This window comes from Plodia interpunctella, chromosome 13, assembly GCF_027563975.2.
Source record: "Plodia interpunctella isolate USDA-ARS_2022_Savannah chromosome 13, ilPloInte3.2, whole genome shotgun sequence".
NCBI classification, from domain to species: domain Eukaryota; kingdom Metazoa; phylum Arthropoda; class Insecta; order Lepidoptera; family Pyralidae; genus Plodia; species Plodia interpunctella.
Window position 1 is genome coordinate 1,475,378 of NC_071306.1, and position 21,790 is coordinate 1,497,167.

The 21,790-nt window shown below is 32.8% G+C and overlaps 1 protein-coding gene and 1 long non-coding RNA gene across 6 annotated transcripts in view; one reads left to right on the plus strand and one right to left on the minus strand.

The window, feature by feature from the left end:
* The window catches only part of Camta (Calmodulin-binding transcription activator), a 182,078-nt gene extending 175,499 nt beyond the window's left edge, over positions 1-6,579 (plus strand). For all 5 annotated transcript variants that reach the window (XM_053754066.1, XM_053754064.1, XM_053754067.1 and 2 more), the window contains one exon: positions 419-6,579. Coding sequence is in view for 4 of the 5 variants with exons in the window: in XM_053754064.1 (XP_053610039.1) it covers positions 419-497 (79 nt within the window). In the remaining variant the exon portion in view is untranslated. The remainder of the gene's footprint in view (positions 1-418) is intronic.
* An 8,828-nt stretch (positions 6,580-15,407) lies between these two features.
* LOC128674802 (uncharacterized) lies at positions 15,408-19,094 on the minus strand. Its single transcript, XR_008405204.1, has 3 exons — positions 18,944-19,094; positions 16,051-16,154; positions 15,408-15,514 (listed from the first exon to the last, which is right to left on the minus strand). It is a non-coding gene; the product is annotated as an uncharacterized LOC128674802 (long non-coding RNA).
* Between the last annotated feature and the right edge of the window lie 2,696 nt (positions 19,095-21,790).

The window sequence follows — 21,790 nt, forward strand, 5'->3', positions numbered from 1 at the left end:
TATGAATATCATCATAACTTGATAAAAATTTAATATTAGACTTGTTACTATGTATTTATATCAGCATTTCTGTGTAAGTAGTAACAAGTAGGTGTGGTGCAGCAATTTTTAATAATATATTATATTGTAATCTGACAGATAAAATTAACTAATAAATGAAAATGAACTGCTAGATTAATCTGCCTCATGTGATTGGCCAGTTAGCTTTATCCAACACTTGTGCAACACTATTATTAACGCTATCTGTTTATTAGGTTACATATAGACTACGATACTATATTAACAGGTCGTGACATTACTTATAAACTATTAGATATATCGACAGGCCGTGAAATAGTCCCTTAATCTGAAACAGTACCAATTAAAATAAGTTAAAATAATAAGGAAATAGCATCATTAACATCGTATTTTATTCCAGGATTGTCGATTATTTAGCGCCTGAATCACCTATGAATGCGGATGAAGATCTACTTCTGGAGCTTCTGTTCAAAATGTGACCCATTACACCACGCCACAGAGTGTTTTTCCTAACTTCACACAATTTTGTTGGGAAGTGTACGATTGGTTTTTATTTACTCGTATTGTCTTTTTACTCAGCCTAATCATGTCTTTATGAGTTTGAATGCTATATTACAGTCAACAATATAATTGGTGTTCAGGTTGCAATCTATATTACTATTAATTATCAGTATAATTCATAATTCTGCGATTCAGTAATCGCTGATTGATCTTTGTCTTGATGAACTACAATGAATACAGTTTACTTGAACATTTGCAGTAACCTAAGCAATATTATAGCAATAATCGAGGAAATTACAAAGAAAGTTTAAATTGTATCTTTATGAATGTCAAAACTGCAATATATCAAAGCAATTGTAAAACTGCTGATTTGTAGTTCTCTGGTAGTTGATACGAGCAATACCAATGTATTGAAAGTATCCATTTTATTGTTGACTGCACTTCCTACGTTTGTATATCACTATCTTGTCTGAAAGAATTTTTATCATCTCTTTTCACGTCACTACTGATTCATTTTGTATATCAAATAACACCCATTCAATTACGTTCTATTCATTGTTACAAACACACAAAACAGGTTTCTTCTTAGTGTTGTGAAATAACTCGGGCCTTGTCTAATCAAATTTTAACTGTTCATATAACTTAACCGTACCTATTAGGATTATCAAAATGAGAGTTTTGACTTCAACCGAAATGAAATTCGTCTCTTTATATTTGTTTCTATAATTTAGTCTACTAGTCAACAATTTCCTTAGAAATGACTTGTTTAGAGTTTGGATTCAAATTATCTTTTATTTTAAACTCTTCAGGTCATAGACAGGGTTATATTTAGTATAAATTTTATCGTATTTGTATTATATTTTCATAATGTATTTTTGAGACATTTGTTTAGGACATTTATTGGATTCATATTTTTGAAAATTCTAAATTGAATATAAAATAATTAAACTAGAACAACCATATTGGCAGGTTTTTCTTAAATTGATGAAAAATTTAATGAAGAGTCTTTATTAATGATCAAAATGTTTGGCTGTTGTTTTGTTTTTTTGGAAACTCCAAATTTGGGGCTGTTTTTGTTTGTTTCGCTTAAGACATTAGAAAGTCAAGTCAAAACTTGAATTCTAGATTCTATTGATAATTTCCAAACGGATTTTAAATTATGTAGGATAAGTACAAATTCAAATTATTAAATGCCACTGTTCTAATAATGTAGATTGCACCTAGTGTTAATTACAATAAACCCGACGAGCTGTGAGTATTTTGAGATTTTATCGTATTTAAGAAAGAAATTAAAAGTAATAATGCCGTTATTATAGTTTGACTATTGGTCGAGAGGATAGGTTTCATTCCAGCCTAATAGGATATCTTTTAGTCTACGCAGAGATAAAGCCTTAGATATCATCGAACATGATCTTAAAACTTCTTTAGAATAGATCTAATTCTTATAGAAACTTCTCTTTGACTATTTTGTCAACATTGTCTATAATAATTTCGATTACAAGCCCTGTAACCTTTGTGTTTGTACTATTATTTTCTCCACCTCTAGTTCCTATTTAAACATGAAATTCCTCAATGAATTCTTATCTACTATCAATTAGTTTGACAGTAGATACTTTTAGTTTTAGGTCCTCGATAAAGCTAAATGCCGTACTTATCTAGCGTTCATGAAAAAAAAGGTTGTGCACCACTTAAATATAGTAATAATTATTCCCTTTTCTGGATTCTCTGATATTTTAATGTAGTATAGTCTATAGTTAAGGTATTAGAGTAAATAGCTTAACCAGGAGACGACATGAGGTCGTCGAGATATTTTCGATTAGTATTTTTATAAGGCAAAAGTTACGAGAGTACGATTGCTTTGCTTGAGCAGGGCCGTGGAACAGAGTCTTGTTTCGTTTGACTAATATTGTGTTCTGTTACCCTTAATTGATTTTCGTATGGTTTGATTCTGTTGTACCTGATTTTTTACTAAGACTTTTTGTATGTGTAAAGTACATTCCTCATACTGATTCCTGATTATTTGGATTTGAAAAGGCCCATTGTGGTATTTGAGTGATGTTTTGTTTTCTCGATTCCTTAAGAGAATTTCTTGTTGACATCTGAATTGTTGATTTGGCTCGCAAGTTTTTGTTATTGTATTTATGCTTTTTTGTCTTTTCAATTGTACGTTTCTTTTTATCATACAGTTTTAATCTTTATCGTAACAAATTAGATGTGAATTTTGTAGATTTGACGAACTTTGTTTAAGTACCTATATCCAGTAATGTCAACAGATTTTTTTACGAAATCGAGAAAAGTTGGATGTTTAAGAAATAAAAGGGAAATGAGATGCGACGTTGATTGAGAAAACCGTCCAGTTGTGGCGGCTCTTGCACCCTCTGGTGGCAACACGGCAAAAGTCGCATTGCGGATACAAGCGAAAACACGTTTAACGACGATAAATTTAAAGTCGCGACTCGCTTGAACGGTAGGGGGCACCTGAGGGCGCGAACACATGTATATTTCATATTTTTGGATCGCTAATTTTAAGATGTTATATTTATATATGTATATGTAGTGAGGCGAATACGATACCAGTATTTCGAGACGTATTGCGCCAAAGTTTTGATGTATTAATTTTGCATAAATCGTTATTCTCCCATTTTTTCTTTATAAACGGATAAATAGTTCGTTTAGCTAGTGGTCATACGTAATTATATATTTTTCGATAGCGTGCACGGTTGCTTAGGCCGATTCGAGGAATTTAAGAAATATTTTTAATCGTAACGCAGAACCTCCGAAAGCAATAATATTTTTGTGGTGGAGTTATGTACTCAGATGTGTAAAGAGAGTATTTTATTATCCCCGCAATCGTCACAACCAGATATAGGACACTTCTAGTGCAGTCGTCAAATGTGCTGCTTTCAGTGTTAAAAAAAAATAAAAAAAAAAACTTATTTCACATTTTTTTTGAAAAAAAAAGTCATTTACATGTGTTTTTTTTTTAACTATATTTACTTTTTTTTTACTTAGGACCTTTATTTCAATGTATTTTTTTTTATTCAAAAACGCCAACTGTTCAACATAAGCAATAACAAAACGTAAGAAAAAATAAATTGAAAACAGCACACTGACGTAAAGCGTTAGTTTGACCACAGCTAAAAGATATAGTGCACTAGACGTAGTTTATAGTTAGATAAATTACTACATAATTATATTGAAATAATAAAATCTTAAAAACTATACATAGAATTTAAATTTAAAAGTTTAACTAATACTTTTTATTATTATATTGTAAGGCTTGTTCACACATTTTAACTTCATATTTAGTAAGTATTTAAGACTAAAAGATAGGGGAGACACCAAAGGTATTGGAATGAGTCCTGGGAGGATAAATGATTGAAAAAAAAAAAACTTTTCTTGGGTGGGCTGTTAAAGGTATGCTAAAAATCGCCAAAGGCACATTTTTTTATGATTGTGATATAACAAAAATTTATTTGATTCTAGTCTATTTATAATTATTTGTAAGATAGATATAGTGTTCAAATTTTTGTTACTCAGACGCTTGCTTAGTGGCTTGCGTTTTATGGGAAAATAAAAAGTTTTTTTTTTTTTATATTCGAAGTGAGCCTGCCTAATGTATTGCATATCAAGTTAGATAATTGTCACTTAATGATTGTAAAACGAGTCTGTTTTATTTGAAAAATGCTAGACATATAGTAGTTAATTTTAATAGTTGCTATCTATTAATTGTTTTTGCATATTTTAGTTTAATAATCTTACATTGTTAGTGCAATTCATTGTTAGTAATACCAAAGATTTAGGTGGAAAGTATTTTCATTTGTAGCTGTGCATTTATATTTTTTTTTATAAGTTTCATTCAAATTAGGCTATTTTTCTTAGTTTAATCATCACATAAATTATATATATTTTTTTTTATATATTGAAATATTTTTTCAAAGAAAATTTGTAAACATTAATATTTTGTTTTCATAAATTAGCAAATGTAAGAAATCGTTGTGTACTGCCAGATTATAGGTTTCTAAAACACCAATTTTGGGAGGATGTTATAGAATGGAGGGCTTGTGAAATGTCCAAAATTGTGAATGATTTAAATAAAAAGTCAGTTTTGTCACGTGTCAACATTTTCCTTGTTTTTGTGTGCACCAAATAAAAAAAAAGAATTTCTACAACCTGAAATTCAATTGTATAAAGTGCCATGTACTTTAAACTTTTGTGAAATATCTCAAAAATATTTCATTGTTTTCTTCTTCAAAATGCTGTAGATAAAGAATTAATGTCTTCTTAGGACAGAAAACTATAAAGCCCAGCACACATTGTGAAACGCTATTTATCTGCAACGAAACCATAGCTCCATTACCTACTAATTGAATTCCTGATACCGTGTATAGGTATGTCAGGAATCCAGACAGGAATACAAATGAAACTAATAGGGTAGTTGTCATTTGAGTCAATAGTTGACTTAAAAAGTTTTTAAGTCAATTGAGATACTTTTTTTCCATGTGTCAAAAAAAATGGGGCTTGTATGACAGCGGGCACAAGAACGTCACAAAATTTGTTGTTAACAAAAAACGTTTTAATAATACTATAATGAGAACATAAAAATACTAATTAAATAAAATTAATACATTATCGTGTTTCAATATGTGAATGCGTTTATGCATTTTCTTTTATACAAAGTCAACTGCCTTATTTGTAAGCACGCACAGCCGACTTTTTGGTACTAAAGACAAATTTCGAACGCATCCATCCAGGGCGAAGGTTTTCGAGCACCAAGGATGCGAAAAATTAATACAGATATTTCATATTTTTTCACAACCCAAGGGGCTTACCATTATCTCTTAAAGCGATCCACTTTACGACCTAAACTGAACTGCATCGCAAGTTCGTACCATCGACTCGATTAATTTTATTATGAATGCGATTCATTTTAGGTTCCTAAATTTAATCGAGTTGCGTTGGAATCTGTAAAAGTTGATGTTGGGCCTGCTGATTGCTATCAAAACTGCTGTATCGTAAAGCTCATAAAGCTAAAACAGCAGCTTTAGGATTATCCCAGTATAAACGGATTTTTTTTTGTGCATCAGTCAACACGGCAATTTTAACAGTCAGCCATTTTGAAGCAGAATGAAGCAAAATGGCTGACTTCAATGACATTTGAAATTATGACAGCTTAGAAGTAAATGATTGAGTTGAGCTGTTGCTAGTGCAAAAATTCATGTATTCTTGGTTAATATTAATATTTTTTTTATGTGTTCATAACTGGGTTTTGTTCATTAATGGTGCCGTCACACTAATGCCGTTGAAAAACTGTATGAATCTCATTAAACTGTGGTAGAATTATCTATTTTGATGCAATAGCGTTTCACCTAAAGTGCTGGATATGGAACTAAAAAAATAAACGTGCAAATTAGCCGACTGAAAAAAGAAAAGTCAATTGTTGACGCCATGAAATTAGTGATTTTAAATGTTAACGTAACGTAAAAATGGTAAATATTGTAAATGGTTTATTTATTCAGTGTATTTACATGTTAATATAGTCCTATATGACTTTATGAATGGGTTGCACCAGTCAACTTTGACATTAACTTTGACCTGCACAGATCAAGGCGAAGTACGCGGTCTATACAAATATCGGTATTTTTTAGTTAACCTCAAAGTTGATCCGTGCCAACCACTCTAATTATACTCCAAGTTACGTTTTGTTTTCATAAAAATATGATTTATTATTAAATCCACATTATTTTTTAAATTTTGTTTCCAAACATTTAAATGATCATAAAAATACACAGCCCTTTACAATTCAACCATTTATGTGATGAAAAAGCAATTCATTAGTTACCAAAATGTACCTAAATACAATGAAATAAGTATTACATTCCTTTGTTACAATTTTTTTTTATATATTTGTATACAGACGATGGACATTTAAGAGTGTTAGACATTGAGTCTATTGGATAAGTGTACTTTAAAAATATATAAATCTTCCTTTATAATAACTATTATAATCTATAAACACTACAAAATTGTGATTCAAAGCAATTTAAAATATTACTGCTGATTATAAATTCTTGTTTTATTTATTTTTCCTTAAAAACCTGACGAGACAACAAATATCATTTTCACTTCTCATGCTCAAAAGTTTGACATTATGAGTGGATGTAGGCCACATAATTCACTTATCTTCACGTGTTACATTCGGGGCTATGACGCCGCAAAGTCCGGGGTCAGTATAAAGATAAATCTTAAAATTTTGAAGATTTCGTTATAATTTTACAACCGGCCGCCTTTTGTGTCCCTTAGTCGCTTCGTACATTACGGGAGGGCATGCAGTGGTCCTATTTTTAAGGGACCAGATGCCGCAATTTAGATTTTGAGCTCTATAACAAATAGTAAAATCTTTAAGCCTATAAATTTATTTTTTGCTCTCATACAAATGTAAAATGATATACCAAGCATGGATTTAGTAAGTGCTTCGTACAACACCTACTAATTCCATACTAAGAGCAAAAAAGTAAAATCTTCGTCCAATATGTTTATAAGTGGCCAGTAATTCCACTAACCAAGATAAACGGGCCCGAACTGTGCTTAGTGCGACTTAGCTATTTACATTTATTTCATCATCGAGTCGACTCGCAGTGAGACGCAGCTAACCAATCACAACGCGATCTTGTGACGCGACGGTGGTTGCCGCAATGTTATTGGTTCGCTGCGTCTCACTTCGAATCGATTCGATAGTGAGAAGTTAAATGCAAACCCGCATTTCCTCCTGTCAATTTGCTCACAATCGAACTGAAAAGCAGAGTATACACCTTGACATTAAGGTGACATTTCACCCTCGATGTCACTATCCACATTACGCCATGTCAAAATGCTACGCTTTACTAACGTGGTATATAATCTACTGTTATCACAATAAGGAGCGGTAAATTAAAATTAAAATTAAAATTAGACCTACGTATGAACTCAAATTCAAATTAAAATCATTTATTCAGAAATTAGACCTTCACAGGCACTTTTTCTCGTCAATCTTTATATTTATAATTATTTCTCACAAGCTACAAACTACTGGCATTTCGGAACGACCACTGCTGAGAAGAAATTCCGAAAGAAACTCATTTGAACAGTGTTGGTCCCTATCATGCCAGATCGGCTTACCATTATTGTTTCTTACAATGTTTTTTTTTTCTTTCTAATAATATATAAAAGTACTTGTAAATGGAAGAAATTTGTAGCATGCTAGCTCTGTTTTCGTGGGAAGTTTATGCGGAAGTCTTTCTTATAAAGGAAGTAAAGGATAAAATAAAAAATATAGAAACAATTTTCCGATATAAATCGGGCAAATTCTGATAACACTACTGACAAAATCATGTATTGTCATGTAACACTTTTTCTCATTAATCCAATCCAATAAATTCTTTATTTTTTATAGGAATAACTTTCACTGCGATTTGTACATGTATACGCGTATGCCAACGCAACAAGTAATGCGCATTCGGTGTGCACTGTACCTACACAAACTGTGCGATTCTATCGTCCGTTTCTATCATAACCTTAAGAATTCCTTTTCCGATATCACTGAATTATTCATATTCCCGATTTTAATATTCTGACCCGACCTCGCAAGGATTGTATAAAAAGTTCGCATTGGTGTTCTTTACACCCACAGATTTAAGAATATTTCAATGTAATTTTCTTTATATCTGCGTTTACACCTCGTAAGGTATTTCTGTGTACATTAAGACGTATCTCGATGTACACAAAGAGAACATACCAGTTTACATAACATCTTGCTTATACATATATTAAAATCAAAATCAAATCATTTATTCAGAAATTAGGCATTCACGGGCACTTTTTCACGTCATATTCTAAATAAATGATATTTACCAAATGTACAAACTACTAGCATTTCGGAACAACCACTGCTGAGAAGAAATGCCGAAAGAAAATCATTCTCAACAGCAGGGCTTACCATTTTTAAAATATAAATTTATGATTTAAATTTATATTTTTAAAATGTATAATTTTTTATTAGTAATATAACAATGTAAGTACACAATAAAGTACATGGTCAAAAAGTATATTGAAATATATTATGATTGTGATCGAGTGCTGATGAAAGGGAAAAAAATGTATAATTAATTAATCATTGAGGTAACAGGTGACCAAAAGGCTGGCATATATCTAAGGCAGAGATTAAACATTGCCATTCAACGTGGCAATGCTGCAACGAATTGCAGGGACTAACATTTTTGTAAATATATATAAATATTTTTTTTCCTTTATTTTAATAATTGTTTTTATTCGATTTAATTTCTTTTACCCTTATAAAAACTTTTAATAAGAGATCAAGATTCCTTTTTTATACTACTGAGCTAGCAAACAGGCACCCCGGCTCACCTGATGGGCAGTGGTCACTGCAGCCTATGGAAGCCTGAAACGCTCTGAGAAACATCCATCCCTTCTATTTCAACCTTTACTTTTCCAAATCTTTTAACAATTAGTGATAAAATACAATTTGGAAAAATAATCTGATGAAAATACAACACATAACCATATTTTTTTTAATCACTTAATTGAATAGATAATAGACTTGTTCAACTGTACTTTGGATGAGTTCACAAAAACAAAAAATGATTTATGAATTTATCCTATACTTAATTTAGATGATAATAATATAATTATAATTTAATTAACGACTCTATTGTAATGGGTAACGCTGTCATGGCAGGGCTAGTTATTAATAAATAAATAAAAAATATATAACAAACAGTTACAAATTTCATCTGAATACAGGTGATTGATGATTTTATTTGGCAGTTTAAAGTTTATGCGCCAGATCGAAAATAGAGTCATTAAAAATATATTATCTAATAAAAATATCGCTACTTATAAATCGTCTTTGCGAGGTAGGTACTTGATATAATTTGTTGCTTTTCAGGTAGCTTAGGAAAAATGAAACGAGGTAATATGTACTGATGTCGCCATCTGAGTATGTCCTATTGATGTGTATCAGCCTGACAAAGAACATAATCTAATATTTTCAATAGCGACGAAAATGTATTCGAGTTATCATAAAATATTACCTCTCAAATGCCAGCAAATATACGTGATCCCTGTGGGATTTGGACAAAAAGTCTAATATATATTGCGCTTTATAAAATAGATGGCGCTACTATTCATAAAATCTAAAGTATTTTTTTACATAATTACGCTGGTAACATTGTGCGGTTAAGCTAATTGTTTAAATAAAACTCTAACAGTACCTATATATCGGTCATGTGACCATCTTGGAGTGTCGGAGCCCCGTAGTTGAAGCAGGCCGCTACTCCTAATATAAAAAAGTGAGTTTGTTTTTTATCTGTTCACGCTATATCTACTCAATCAATCTTCTTGAAATTTTGCACACATATAGTTTGAAGTATGGAGAAGGACATAGGGTACCTTTCATTCTGTAAAATTAACTTAGGCGAAGCCGCGGGCAAAAGCTATTATGTGATAAAAATAGACATAATATCAAATAAAAGAAGCATTCTACTTTAACTTAAGCAGTTTAAATAATAAAAAAGAATTAATTTTACAACTTAATTTCCCTAATCCCTTACGATCGAATGAATTCAGCTCGATAACAGATCGGTCCAGTGATTCGCTCTAAGGCACGTAAAATTTTAACGACCCTATATTTTATTAGACGCTGTGATTAAAAACCGTTTCTGTGAATTTCCAATGGGAATACGCGATTATGGACGATTAAATGTATTATTAATTAGATTTAAAAGATTAATGCTAGTCGATTATAATATATTAGCGGCCCGTTCTGAGTTCGCTCAGGTATAAACAAAATAAAATTCCCAGGAATCACATTATCTATTGACGACCTCGGTGGCGCAGTGGTAAAGTGCACGCCTCTGAACCGAGAGGTCCCGGGTTCGATACCCGGTCGGGTCGTGATGGAAAATGTCTTTTTCTGATTGACCTGTATAACGATATCATGTTTATAAAATATAATATCGTTATATATTAGGACAAATCACACAGATTGAGCTAGCCCCAAAGTAAGTTCGAGACTTGTGTTATGGGATACTAACTCAACGATGCTATATATATTTGCATTACTCAACTTGGGCGGCAGGACTTACGCAAAGTACGCCATTTTATCAATACTACAGCGGCACGCAGGTTAAACTTAACGGCAAAGTTGACTGGTGCAACCCACCCTAAGGGCCAGTTTCACTGTTGAACATTATGCTAACGGTTCCTTTATATGTGAATATTTAGAAAAACAATCCCGAGTAATTATAAATGCGAAAGTAAGTTTGTTTATTAACTCTTCAAAGAAGAAAACTGCCCGTAAAATGTTCGCAAATTTTTGGCGGATTCATCATACAATGCTGGTCTTTCACTGCGGTGAATATGAGATCTCTTACGAACTACGCAATGTTCATTCAAACGCATCGCCATCTTTTTAAGTTCAGCTATAAAATATATATGATTCCTGGGCTCCAACACTTGAAGGCTGCGGAAGAATAGTGCTCAGATAAGAGAGACTCAAATCCATTTTCGAAAGGATCAAGTAATTTTGAAAAGTATCGTAATCCTTTAAGATGCAAGAGACATCAAAACGTAAGTATACTGTGCATGTTTGGGATTTTAATCCGGAAGGGTAAGTCCGGGTATAAATTGTCAGACCCGGGTAAAAATGGAACTAAACCGGCTGTATATTGTACTGTAGGCCCAGTGACGTAGCTATACAACATTAGGAGCCCTGTAAGCAAAAAATATGAGGACGCAAATTTAGCTGTTTACGTTTTATTAAATGTTGCCCGGGGCTTCGTTCCCGTGGGAATTTTGAGATAAAACATAGCCTATAGCAATCTTGGATAATGTACCTTTTTAATGGTGAAATAATTTTTCAAATCGGTTCAATAGTTTCGGAGATTACTCACCTCAAACATACAAACTCACAAACGCTTATCTCTTTATAATAATAGTATAGATCTTATAAATATTATGAGTACGTATCGTAATCATAGACTACATACACAACAAGCGCATGAAGATTTCTCCAAAAAAGTTGTTTAAGTTTTATTATGAGTAATGAAGCGTGTGACGATAATTCTTATAAGAACTATATTTTCCTAATTCAGTTGCTACCTTTAAGAATTCAATGCGTGAATGTACTGGAGCATGAGATTTAAAACTGCTAAATATGCAGAATCTTTTGGCGTGTGGTTCCGCCCTAGAATAGGACAATACTATATTCTGCCGTGATAGTCGTACGAGGCGACTAAAGGACACATAGTCTTGGAAATAAAATTCCTCCATAGGATTGTTAAATCCACAAGTACTGCATGTGGGATTAACGTCAGGCCGGTAACTGATTGTCAAATAACAGTCAAATATTTCTAACTTTATGTTTTATTTATTACCATGAATCCGGACTTTGTGGCGCCACAACCTCGAATGAAAAAGAGAATACACAAACATGAGAGAGACAAATGAATTTGTAGTGACAAGATACGTCATTGGCAAGGGTACGAGAGCTCGAGCTAGAAGGGCCCCTGAGCGTAAGGTTCCCAGTGCATGACATCGGCGGCTCAGTAGCTAGCTACGCCACTGAGGATTAACTGGTCCGCGACGTTTGCTTTGCTATCCATAATTCTTTTGACCCGTATTGTTAAGTCACTGAATATTAAGGATTAGTGCCGTCATATTAATATTCCGTGTATTAATCTTGAAAAAGGTTTGAAAATTATGGTTTCAGTGGTCATAAAATTTACTTATTACCACACTACAAATTAATTATTTTGAAGATAGTGAAACTAGTAAAATCTTTTCTTTGTTAAAATTTGAAAAATTATAATGACAGCGCGGCGTTATCGGTCGAAACGCTCTGAGAAGCATCATTTAACATTTTTAAATACAAGACATTTTTGAGACCCAAATTAAAAACCAATGTAAATCAATTCAAATTCAATTAAAAAAACCTCTAAATAATGCATATTTTCGATTAACCTGAAAAACCATAGAAACATTGACAACAAAGACGATCTCGATGGCGCAATGGTAAAGTGCTTGCCTCTGAACCGAGAGGTCCCGGGTTCGATCCCCGGTCGGGTCATGATGGAAAAAGATCTTTTTCAGATTGGCCTGGGTTTTGGATGTTTATCTATATATGTATTTGTTATAAAATATAGTATCGTTGTGTTAGTATCCCATAACACAAGTCTCGAACTTACTTTGGGGCTAGCTCAATTTGTGTGATTTGTCCAATCTGTGTGATATGAGAGAGAAACCACTCCATTAATAGTGCTAAAAATGTCATTGCGTGTGTTTCACGTTGTAATGACCACGATCCTCAGCCATGAGGAATACGACTACGAAGAAGAGTAACAAATGAGGCTTCTATTTCTCCTATTTGACTAAAACTACTTAATTTAAAAGCTCCAGGTACTATCGAAACTTTCTGAGAATGAAGACTGGACTTCTCAAACTAATTAATGTTGCTTGGTTAAAGTTCCTGTTTTCTTATTTATATCAGTTGCGAGTTACGATCGTGTTTGAGCCTCCGTAGCTTAGAGTAACTATGATTCTGTAGAATTGTCTACAGTTTAATATATATAACTATACCGATTTATATATAATAACATAAATGGACAAGGCTAGCTAAACAATGTTTGTGTCTGTACGCGATAAACTAAAAAAACTACCAGAGGGATTTATGTATATGGATAACACCAAGATTTTTTTTAAGATCTCCGTGTTATAACGATCATCATACCGAACTGCTATAGTGGAGGTCCTCTTCTAGGAGGATTCGGTATCTTAAAGAAAATTATCTTTAATTTTCTTCTCTCTGCTCATTACATATTTATTACTCACGTCATTACATAGTCACATTCATTTCTTCAGCTGTTTCAATCGACTATATTATTGTAATAGTGAGAGAAACCTTTTGTTGGACTTATTATTGAATAGAAATCCTTTTTGTAAACTCTGCTGGTTTCTTTAATATATTAATTTATGTAGTATAGTTTCTGAGATAGGTATATACTTACAAAACTACAATAAATCCCGTTCTACGGGTCCACTTCATAGTCGTATTCCTCATGGCTGAGGGTCGTAGTCGTCGCTCATGGAATTAAACACACACAGCAACTTTCTTGGTATTATGATTGGAGTGGTTTGCCATTGCCTTCTCCGTTTCACACACAAGTTAATAATCAACCAATGTACAGGTTTCCTCACGACGTTTTCCATGACCGGAAGCAAGTGGTAGTCGATGAAAACTACTATACATGAGACAGATTGGTATAAATACTTTGTGCCACGAGTATGATTCGAACCTTTGGATCCACAGGCGGTTGTTTTAATCATGACACCACCACCGCGTCCCGCACGGGTGCTATTCGCACGGATAAAACTTACATGATTTATTTATTTCAGCTAGACTAGCTAGTGAACTTATATAAATTGATCACTGCGCTGGCTAATAAACCAAAGCATCGCAATTAATGATGACTGGTATTATAGTAACAATTCAGTCATATTGTTGTTTTACATTCGCTGTATTCCATCGCAAAAGGTCTCAGACGATTCTCGACGATCTCACAAGTTTGAAGTTGTTACAAAAATCGATAAGTACAAAGTGACGCCCTGCAGATATAAATAAAAGCATGCTCTGCAAACAGTTAGCTGTACTAACGCTACGCCAAAGCAATTTGTTATTGAACACGACACCTCTCCTTCTGGATTGCTCACCTTGCTGTTATGATTGCATTTTTTGTCGGGACTTGTTTCAGTTGAACTTCTATCGTTCACTTTGAAAAAAGTATTTTTAATTTTAAACTATTCTAGAAACACAGTCTCTGTATGTGAGAATCTGAATGCATCTACAATTTAATCAAGAGAAAACAATCCAGCAGTGGTTATAATAAAGAAATTAAATCTGAATTAAAAACAGTTTCCTTTTGATTTTGTCATTTCATTAAAATAATTATTTATTTAGGACATAATCCATAGTAAATGTGTTGGTAACTTTTTAAATGAATCTCGGATGAGCTCATCCACCCTGCTAGCATTAATATAAGGATATCACGTATCTGGGCTTCTCAAAATTGATTGCGCACTCAAGTGGGCCGGTGCAAAGACAATCTGGCTAAGTGGGGTATGCTTGACCAGTCTCAGAACATGTGCGATTGTGCTTTCTCCCCGCAATCGATGGCTCATCTCCTCGCCTGTCCCGAGTGTCCAAACACCTGTACTCGGGCTGACTTGATGGCAGCTTCCGATGAAGCCGTCGAAGTGGCTCGGTTCTGGCAGGAATATATTTAGGTAGCACCCAATAGAGCGTTGATTTGCCATCGACACGCGAAGAAGAAGAAGAAAATAGTGAGTGCGAGTAATGTGAGAACATTTAATTCAATATTTTTTATTATTACTAAATGCATGCATTTCTACAAATTGAAAGACTGCTGACAGAAATATAAAATATTTAGATTTTTCAAAAGAAAATATTTTGATTAAATTTATTTTCCCATAAATCTAATTTCTATCTAATGGATTTATTTAATCTAATGGATTTATGTTTCCATAAATCTAATCAAAATATTTTCTTTTAAAAAATCTGAATATTTTCTATAATAAATATAAATAAAAAATCTAAAGTAATTAATAAAATATTTTATTAATACAAAACATACATAATAGTTTATTAATTCAATAAAAAATACTTTAGTACAGTTCAGTTTAAACAAGTTATTTAAAAAATAGTTAGGTACTAATGGTAAACAGGCCTCAAAGGCGATATTCTATGAGGCGCAGGCGTAATGTATGGCAGATTGACTTCCTGTATAGAAAAAGGTATAGGTTTGCTATAGGCGTATACAATTTCGCTAGGTCCGAACGTCCGTCCTGCAAAATGTGTAATCAAATGAGGTAAAGTTTGTGTTTGGGGGAAGTACTTCTCATGGGCTTCGAGCCAGCGGTAGACCTGAAAACAAAAGAAAATTGAATTGAGAAAAAAAAAATACGAAATCGGTACAGATAACACTTTCTTTCGAAAACTCAGATACAGACATTTAAAAAAATATATATGATATGAACAGGCCAGAATCGTGAAAAAAAAAACATTAAAAAAAAAAAAAAACACTTACGAATTCACAGCGACAAGTTGGCCTTTCATTAGCATCAATAGTTGCTTCCATATTTAAAATAAAAATACTTTTTAAATTGTTACCAAAATATATTATCTCAACGGCTTTTGAATATCGAATGATTAACTTTAAAATGATTCCATGTTTTATAGTGAAGCTTGAAATAATTAGCTAATATTAGATTTGCTAAAGGGTTGCAGAGCTCGTTAACAAATGGACCTCAATTATATTTTAAATGTGTAATTATCTCTGTTAATTATCACTTCATATATTTTAGGGAATTTATAATAAAACTAATGAGAGATAATGCTTATATGCGTAAAAAGATATATTTAAGTAATCTAATGATACAAAGGTGTCATTAAGTACTTACCTAATCGACAAAATAATTGAGGCGATTGTGGTCAAGTAATTAATACCGTCCGCCTGTGATTGAACAATACGATCAAACTTCGTTTTCTGGGCTTTCTTGACAGACTGTAGATATATAATAATCCTTACATATTATTATACAAACTCTTCTACCGCGTCTCTCAGTCTTTACGCGATAAATTCATAAACTACTGCACGGATTTTCGTGCAGTTTTTACCAATAGATAGTGAGATTCGTGAGGAAGGTTTAGGTGTATGATTTATTATTATATTTTTAACCGAGCGAAGCTGCGACGGGCCGCTAGTAATATATACATAATAAAATATTTTATCTGTGATATCCTACTAAATATTATAAATGCGAAACTTTTATGAGAATATGTGTGTGTATTTATATATGCACTCTTATATGCAAAATCTACTAGACCGATTGTTATGAAATTTGATACACTTGTAGTATACAACCTGGAAAAACACATAGAGTACTTTTTATGGGAGCGAAGCCCCGGGGCGCATTATCAGAAAGTGGTGAAACAGACGATAAATCTTTTAATGTACTTACTATAGTTTATCCTGGATTTTGGTCGCTTTAGAGAATATTAGAGATTCCTGATCAATTTAATATGGGAAATGCAGTATTGTTCCCGCTTCATCGGATAATAAAGTCTCAAGTCGGCTATTTAGAACGCTTTAACAACTGTATTTCTGTTTTTGTTAATACGTTTGATGCCAGAATAAGATAATATAAAAAAATATTTTATGTTTGACTTCGGGTCTTTAACTATATCTATCAGAATTTTGTCATTTATAATCTTAATAAATGTGGTAATAACATTAAGTGGAGCTCATGTTTTATAGATTGTTTTTTTTATACGTTATATTTGTATATGTATAAAACAAATTTATTTGGCCCAGTTTCAACTGCTGCGTCATCCTCCGTTTTGTTTTCTTCCTTCCTTCCTTCCTTCCTTCCTTCCTTCCTTTGTAACGGTGTAAACGTCGATCGCGGCAGTGGATCGATGTTGGCTGTGCCGGTCGATATTTCGCTGTCACTGTCACTTGACAAACGTCAAGGGCAGTGTTGCGGTTATTATTATGCGGTTAGTATTGTGCGGTAGTTTAATTTATCTCTTGTTAGTTGCCCAGCAAAGCAGCAGTAAAACAAATTTATTTGGCCCAGTTTCAACTGCTGCGTCATCCTCCGTTGTTTCGATTGTCCGACGGACAATGCGGACAGTGAGGAGTGAAATAAAAATCTATATTTAGCTCTCAGATTTGTCTTGATGCAATAAGAACAAACGCGTTGTCATTAACTAGAGTCGAGCAACTTAAGCTGTGTAGAGCTTTAAGCGATAAAATATTGCCGACCATTGGATCCGCAAAATTGATAAAAATAAGTCTAATAAATAAAGTTATTTAAAGCTTATTGGCGACTAGGATTTACCCGCGGCTTTACCCGAGTGAATTTTTAACTTACTTTATGTACTTTTCCAAAAAAAACTAAATTTCGAAAACATTGTAATGATAGTTTATGCGTGAAGAGGCCACAAACATAAAATTACTTTCGTATTTAGCGTATTAATTAATACTAGAAGAATATAAACATAAATTTTTCAAATGTTAAATAAACAACTGCTCATTATTAAGTAATTTCATTAATTGTTTTAAACGTTTAATAACACGTTAATTATAATTAGCTAAAGACACATTACAAGTGAATATTTGTATTCTTAATAGTCTTTAAACCTATTGTTTTTTTAATTACGTCGCCATAAATAAAAAGATTCGAGAGATTAATTAGTAAATCGCACACAACATTTGTGGTTTTTGCCTTTTAAAACAATAAAGTAGTACCTAATTTTAGCTATTTAGGTTATTTGTAAGTGACATATTGGATCGGAACAAATGTCAGGCCGTTTTTAATGCTGCTATTATTTTAAGAACCTGATTATACAATCCCATACAAAGAAGCTAGACAAAACAAATTAAATGTAATGATTTTGACAATATTATTCATATAATACGTTACGTATAATACGTTTTTAGTTTCACTTCAAAATAAATTTATTTATTTTGAAGTGAAAATAAATTATCCTTCCTTCCTTTCTTCCTATTTCTATTATATTCTAATATTATAAATATGAAAGTATGTTTCTTTGTCACCTCTTCACGCTTTAGCTATTTAATCAATCTTCTTGACATTTTTCCTGATACCTGAAGTATCTAGAAGGACATAGGGTACCTTTCATAACGGAAAAATGAAAGATCCCGTGGGAAATACGAGCGGGTGAATCCGCCGGTAAAAGCTAGTTATTATATAACAAAGAAGCTATTAAAAAAATCACTTGAAATCTGACAAAGGAGCGAGCGTATGTTCGTCGAACCGTTTTAACTACTATAAAGAAAGGAACTTAGTGACGTAACAACGCTTTTTTTCTTTACGGGTGGAAAGAAGTTGCCCAATTAGCTACTTTAGAAAGGGCCCTTTGAAGAAAAAATATATAAAGTATCTATTTGTTATTATAATAAAACTTTCTTTTTATTAGCCATTTTCAATTCAGGTAAGACTGATGGTTGTTAATTTTCAACAAATTAATACCAAATAAATATACTTAAACATATATATATATATATAGAGAGATGATATTTTATACGCTTAAAAAAATTAATAAATATAATAGGTGTATGTAATTTCTTAGTGAAAATACATTAATTGGGTATTTTTCTATAACATTTAATCTTAGGATAAATAATATTTTTTGGCCTTCGGTCTGAATAAAAAAACAAAATAAAAATCTAAATCTAACGACATCCTGGTAAAACCATTTTAAAATTGGAACCGGCGGGCACCTAAGCGGATTTATCTGCTAACACTTTCAATTGTGCATAAATACCTGCTTTTGGGTGCTTGGAGTAGAGTTGATTTTGGCATATCTCGGCTGCAAATTTAGTTTGTGACGCTACAAAGCTCGTGCATAGAGAACACAGATTTCAAATAAGGAATCTCGCGGCTCATCCGATTGGACGCTAGATCTATACGGCCGTTTCGGATAGGTTCCTAGTTGGAGTGCACCTGCACTGACATCCTCGGCTTTTTAGGGCTGAGCTGAGATGTATCAAATTTTGTCGGATTATACCCTATATTTCAAACGGAAGTTGAATTATACGTACAAAAATAAATACAATGTCTTTTGTTTCCCAAAGCAAGAATATCGTTAGCATCGCAAATAGTACAACGCAGCACTTTGTCACTAGGTGACCGTCAGCAAAAAAGGATATCGTCATTAATCCTCTTATTAATGGCCCGTGAGATACCCTTGTTTTTCTAACCTTACATCACAGTCGGATTATGTCCGCCGTGCTTGTAATTAAATGTAAAGTTTTTTCGCTCTTTCTTGTACTTTGATGAAGAATTGGATGTGTTGGATGAACATTAAGAATGATACAAAAATATGGTATGTAAAATAAGATAAAGTATTACCTGTTTCTTTTATCAAGAAAAAACTTTGATAATATTACAGCAAGAATTTTTTTCTGGAGTGCCTTTTAATATGTGAGTTAATTTCCAGTAAAAAGAATCTGTAATATCCAAAATATGTTGATTATTTTATATATTTTCAATATATCTATCTAATTATAAACACAATAAGCATGCCTTTTTCATACCAATGTCTTCATAGTCGTATTCCTCAGAACTGAGGGTCGTGGTCATTACATGGAATGAAACACATGTAACAACTTTCTTGGCATTATTGATGGAGTGGTTTGCGATTGTCTTCTCCATTTCACACACAAGTTAATAACCAATCAGTGTGCAGGTTTCCTCACGATGTTTTCCTTCACCGGAAGTGGTGGTCGATAAAAACTAAAATACATGAGTCAGATTGAAACTCATGTGGCACGGGTTGGATTCTGAGTCAGATTGGTATACAAACTCATGTGGCACGGGTAGGATTCGAACCTGGGACCTTTCGATACACAGGCGGGGGTCTTAACCATTACACCACAACCGCTTCCAATGTTACTTACTTACTATATTTTATTATAGAAAAAAGTTTGTCGATAATTTATTCTAAGCAAAAGAAACAAGGCATATTAATTTATTTGACGACCAAATTGGTAATGAAATTGAATCCATTGTGTAACTTGTGACACAATAAATATGATTATATTCTTACACAATTTAACATTGAATAGTCCAAGAGCCTGTGACGTATTCTCTTACGTGACGTATTTATCAATCAAAAAAGACAAGAGGAAACGATTTTCATTAGGATCGGGAAAATTCGAAAAAACGCATTTAAAAATAATATTTATTTTGTTACAAGCCAGTCACATTTATCACTCACTCATCTTAGTGACGTAAAAATATACCTTATAATGTTAAAGATTTGGCTATGATTTTACAATCTGCCGGTTGCCTGACGTTAATTTCTTTGGGAATGCTATTGTTACTCATCAGTTGCCAAGGCAATTGTATCCCTTAGTCACCTCTTACGGGAAGATATGGAATGGTCCTATTCTAGGGCGGAACCACAAGCCGTAAACAAAAACAAACAACGAAATATGAATTTTAATTGGAAAATAAGTACCTACAATGTATGTTTCAGACAGATGTTATTTACATTTACCTAGGTTTATAGTTTATGAAAAACTCATAGAACAACATGAAGAACATACATTTTATAATGCACCAAATTTGATTGATGATTAGAGTAAATTGGTGTGATGGACCTTCTTGGAAGGTTTCCGTTTGGAATTTGACGTATGGAACCTTAAAATAGTGCTTCATGTACTGTCGAATAAAATATTTTCTCCTGGTATAAGACCAAAGCCCGCAGAAAACCTTTTGTAATATTTAAGAGGCGTTCAAATCTAAGATGTTGAAAGAAGAAATATTAAAACACTACGTCTTAGAGATAAAGTTTTAAGTTTAAGTCTTTGCAACTAGCGGCCCCTCCTGGTTTTGCTCGGTTAAAACCATAATAAATTATCAAAACCTTGTTAAACCTATTAACAAAATCCTTATATGAACAATAGCTATTGCATAAGTGAAATATTGCAGAGTAGAAATTTATAAATTTATAACAAATTTATCAAGTATGGGAAAGTCAATATGGCGTGTGGTTTCCACCTTATAATAGGATCATTTCTTAACTAGTGAAAGTAGTTTGAGATCATGAAGCGATAAAAACCTTTGATAGATGCTTTTTGATATATACTATAAACAAGTGATATAATAAATGTAATTCTATTTAAGATAGTAATGTAGCGAAGTGTTGAACAATATTCCCTAAGAAGGGTTGTCGCGGGACAGGTCTTGAAATGACAGCAGAGTCTCAGATATCTAAATATTTATTTTCATCGAACCCTGATCTTTGGGGTGCCTCAGTAACAAAAAATAAGTCGGTATTTTCGAACGGAGTTTTTTCATAAGAGTTTAGTTTGTAATATGTCTAAGACTGCCATATACAGCACGCAAACGTACTGTCATGTCGGTGTGAACATATGCATATAAATTCAAATATTTCAAGCCATGACGTGCGCGACATGTTGCAGACGCATTAGCTGACAGCTTTGAAGCCATAAACATTTCATTCTTAAAGTTCTCGGGATAATCAATGCGACGTAACTGTTTTCCTGTACCATCAATGTTTTTGAGACGTGCGAAACGGCGTCACATTTGCAAATAACGGATCCCGTGCACAAAGCGAGTGGCTTGAATCATATGTCTGGATTTT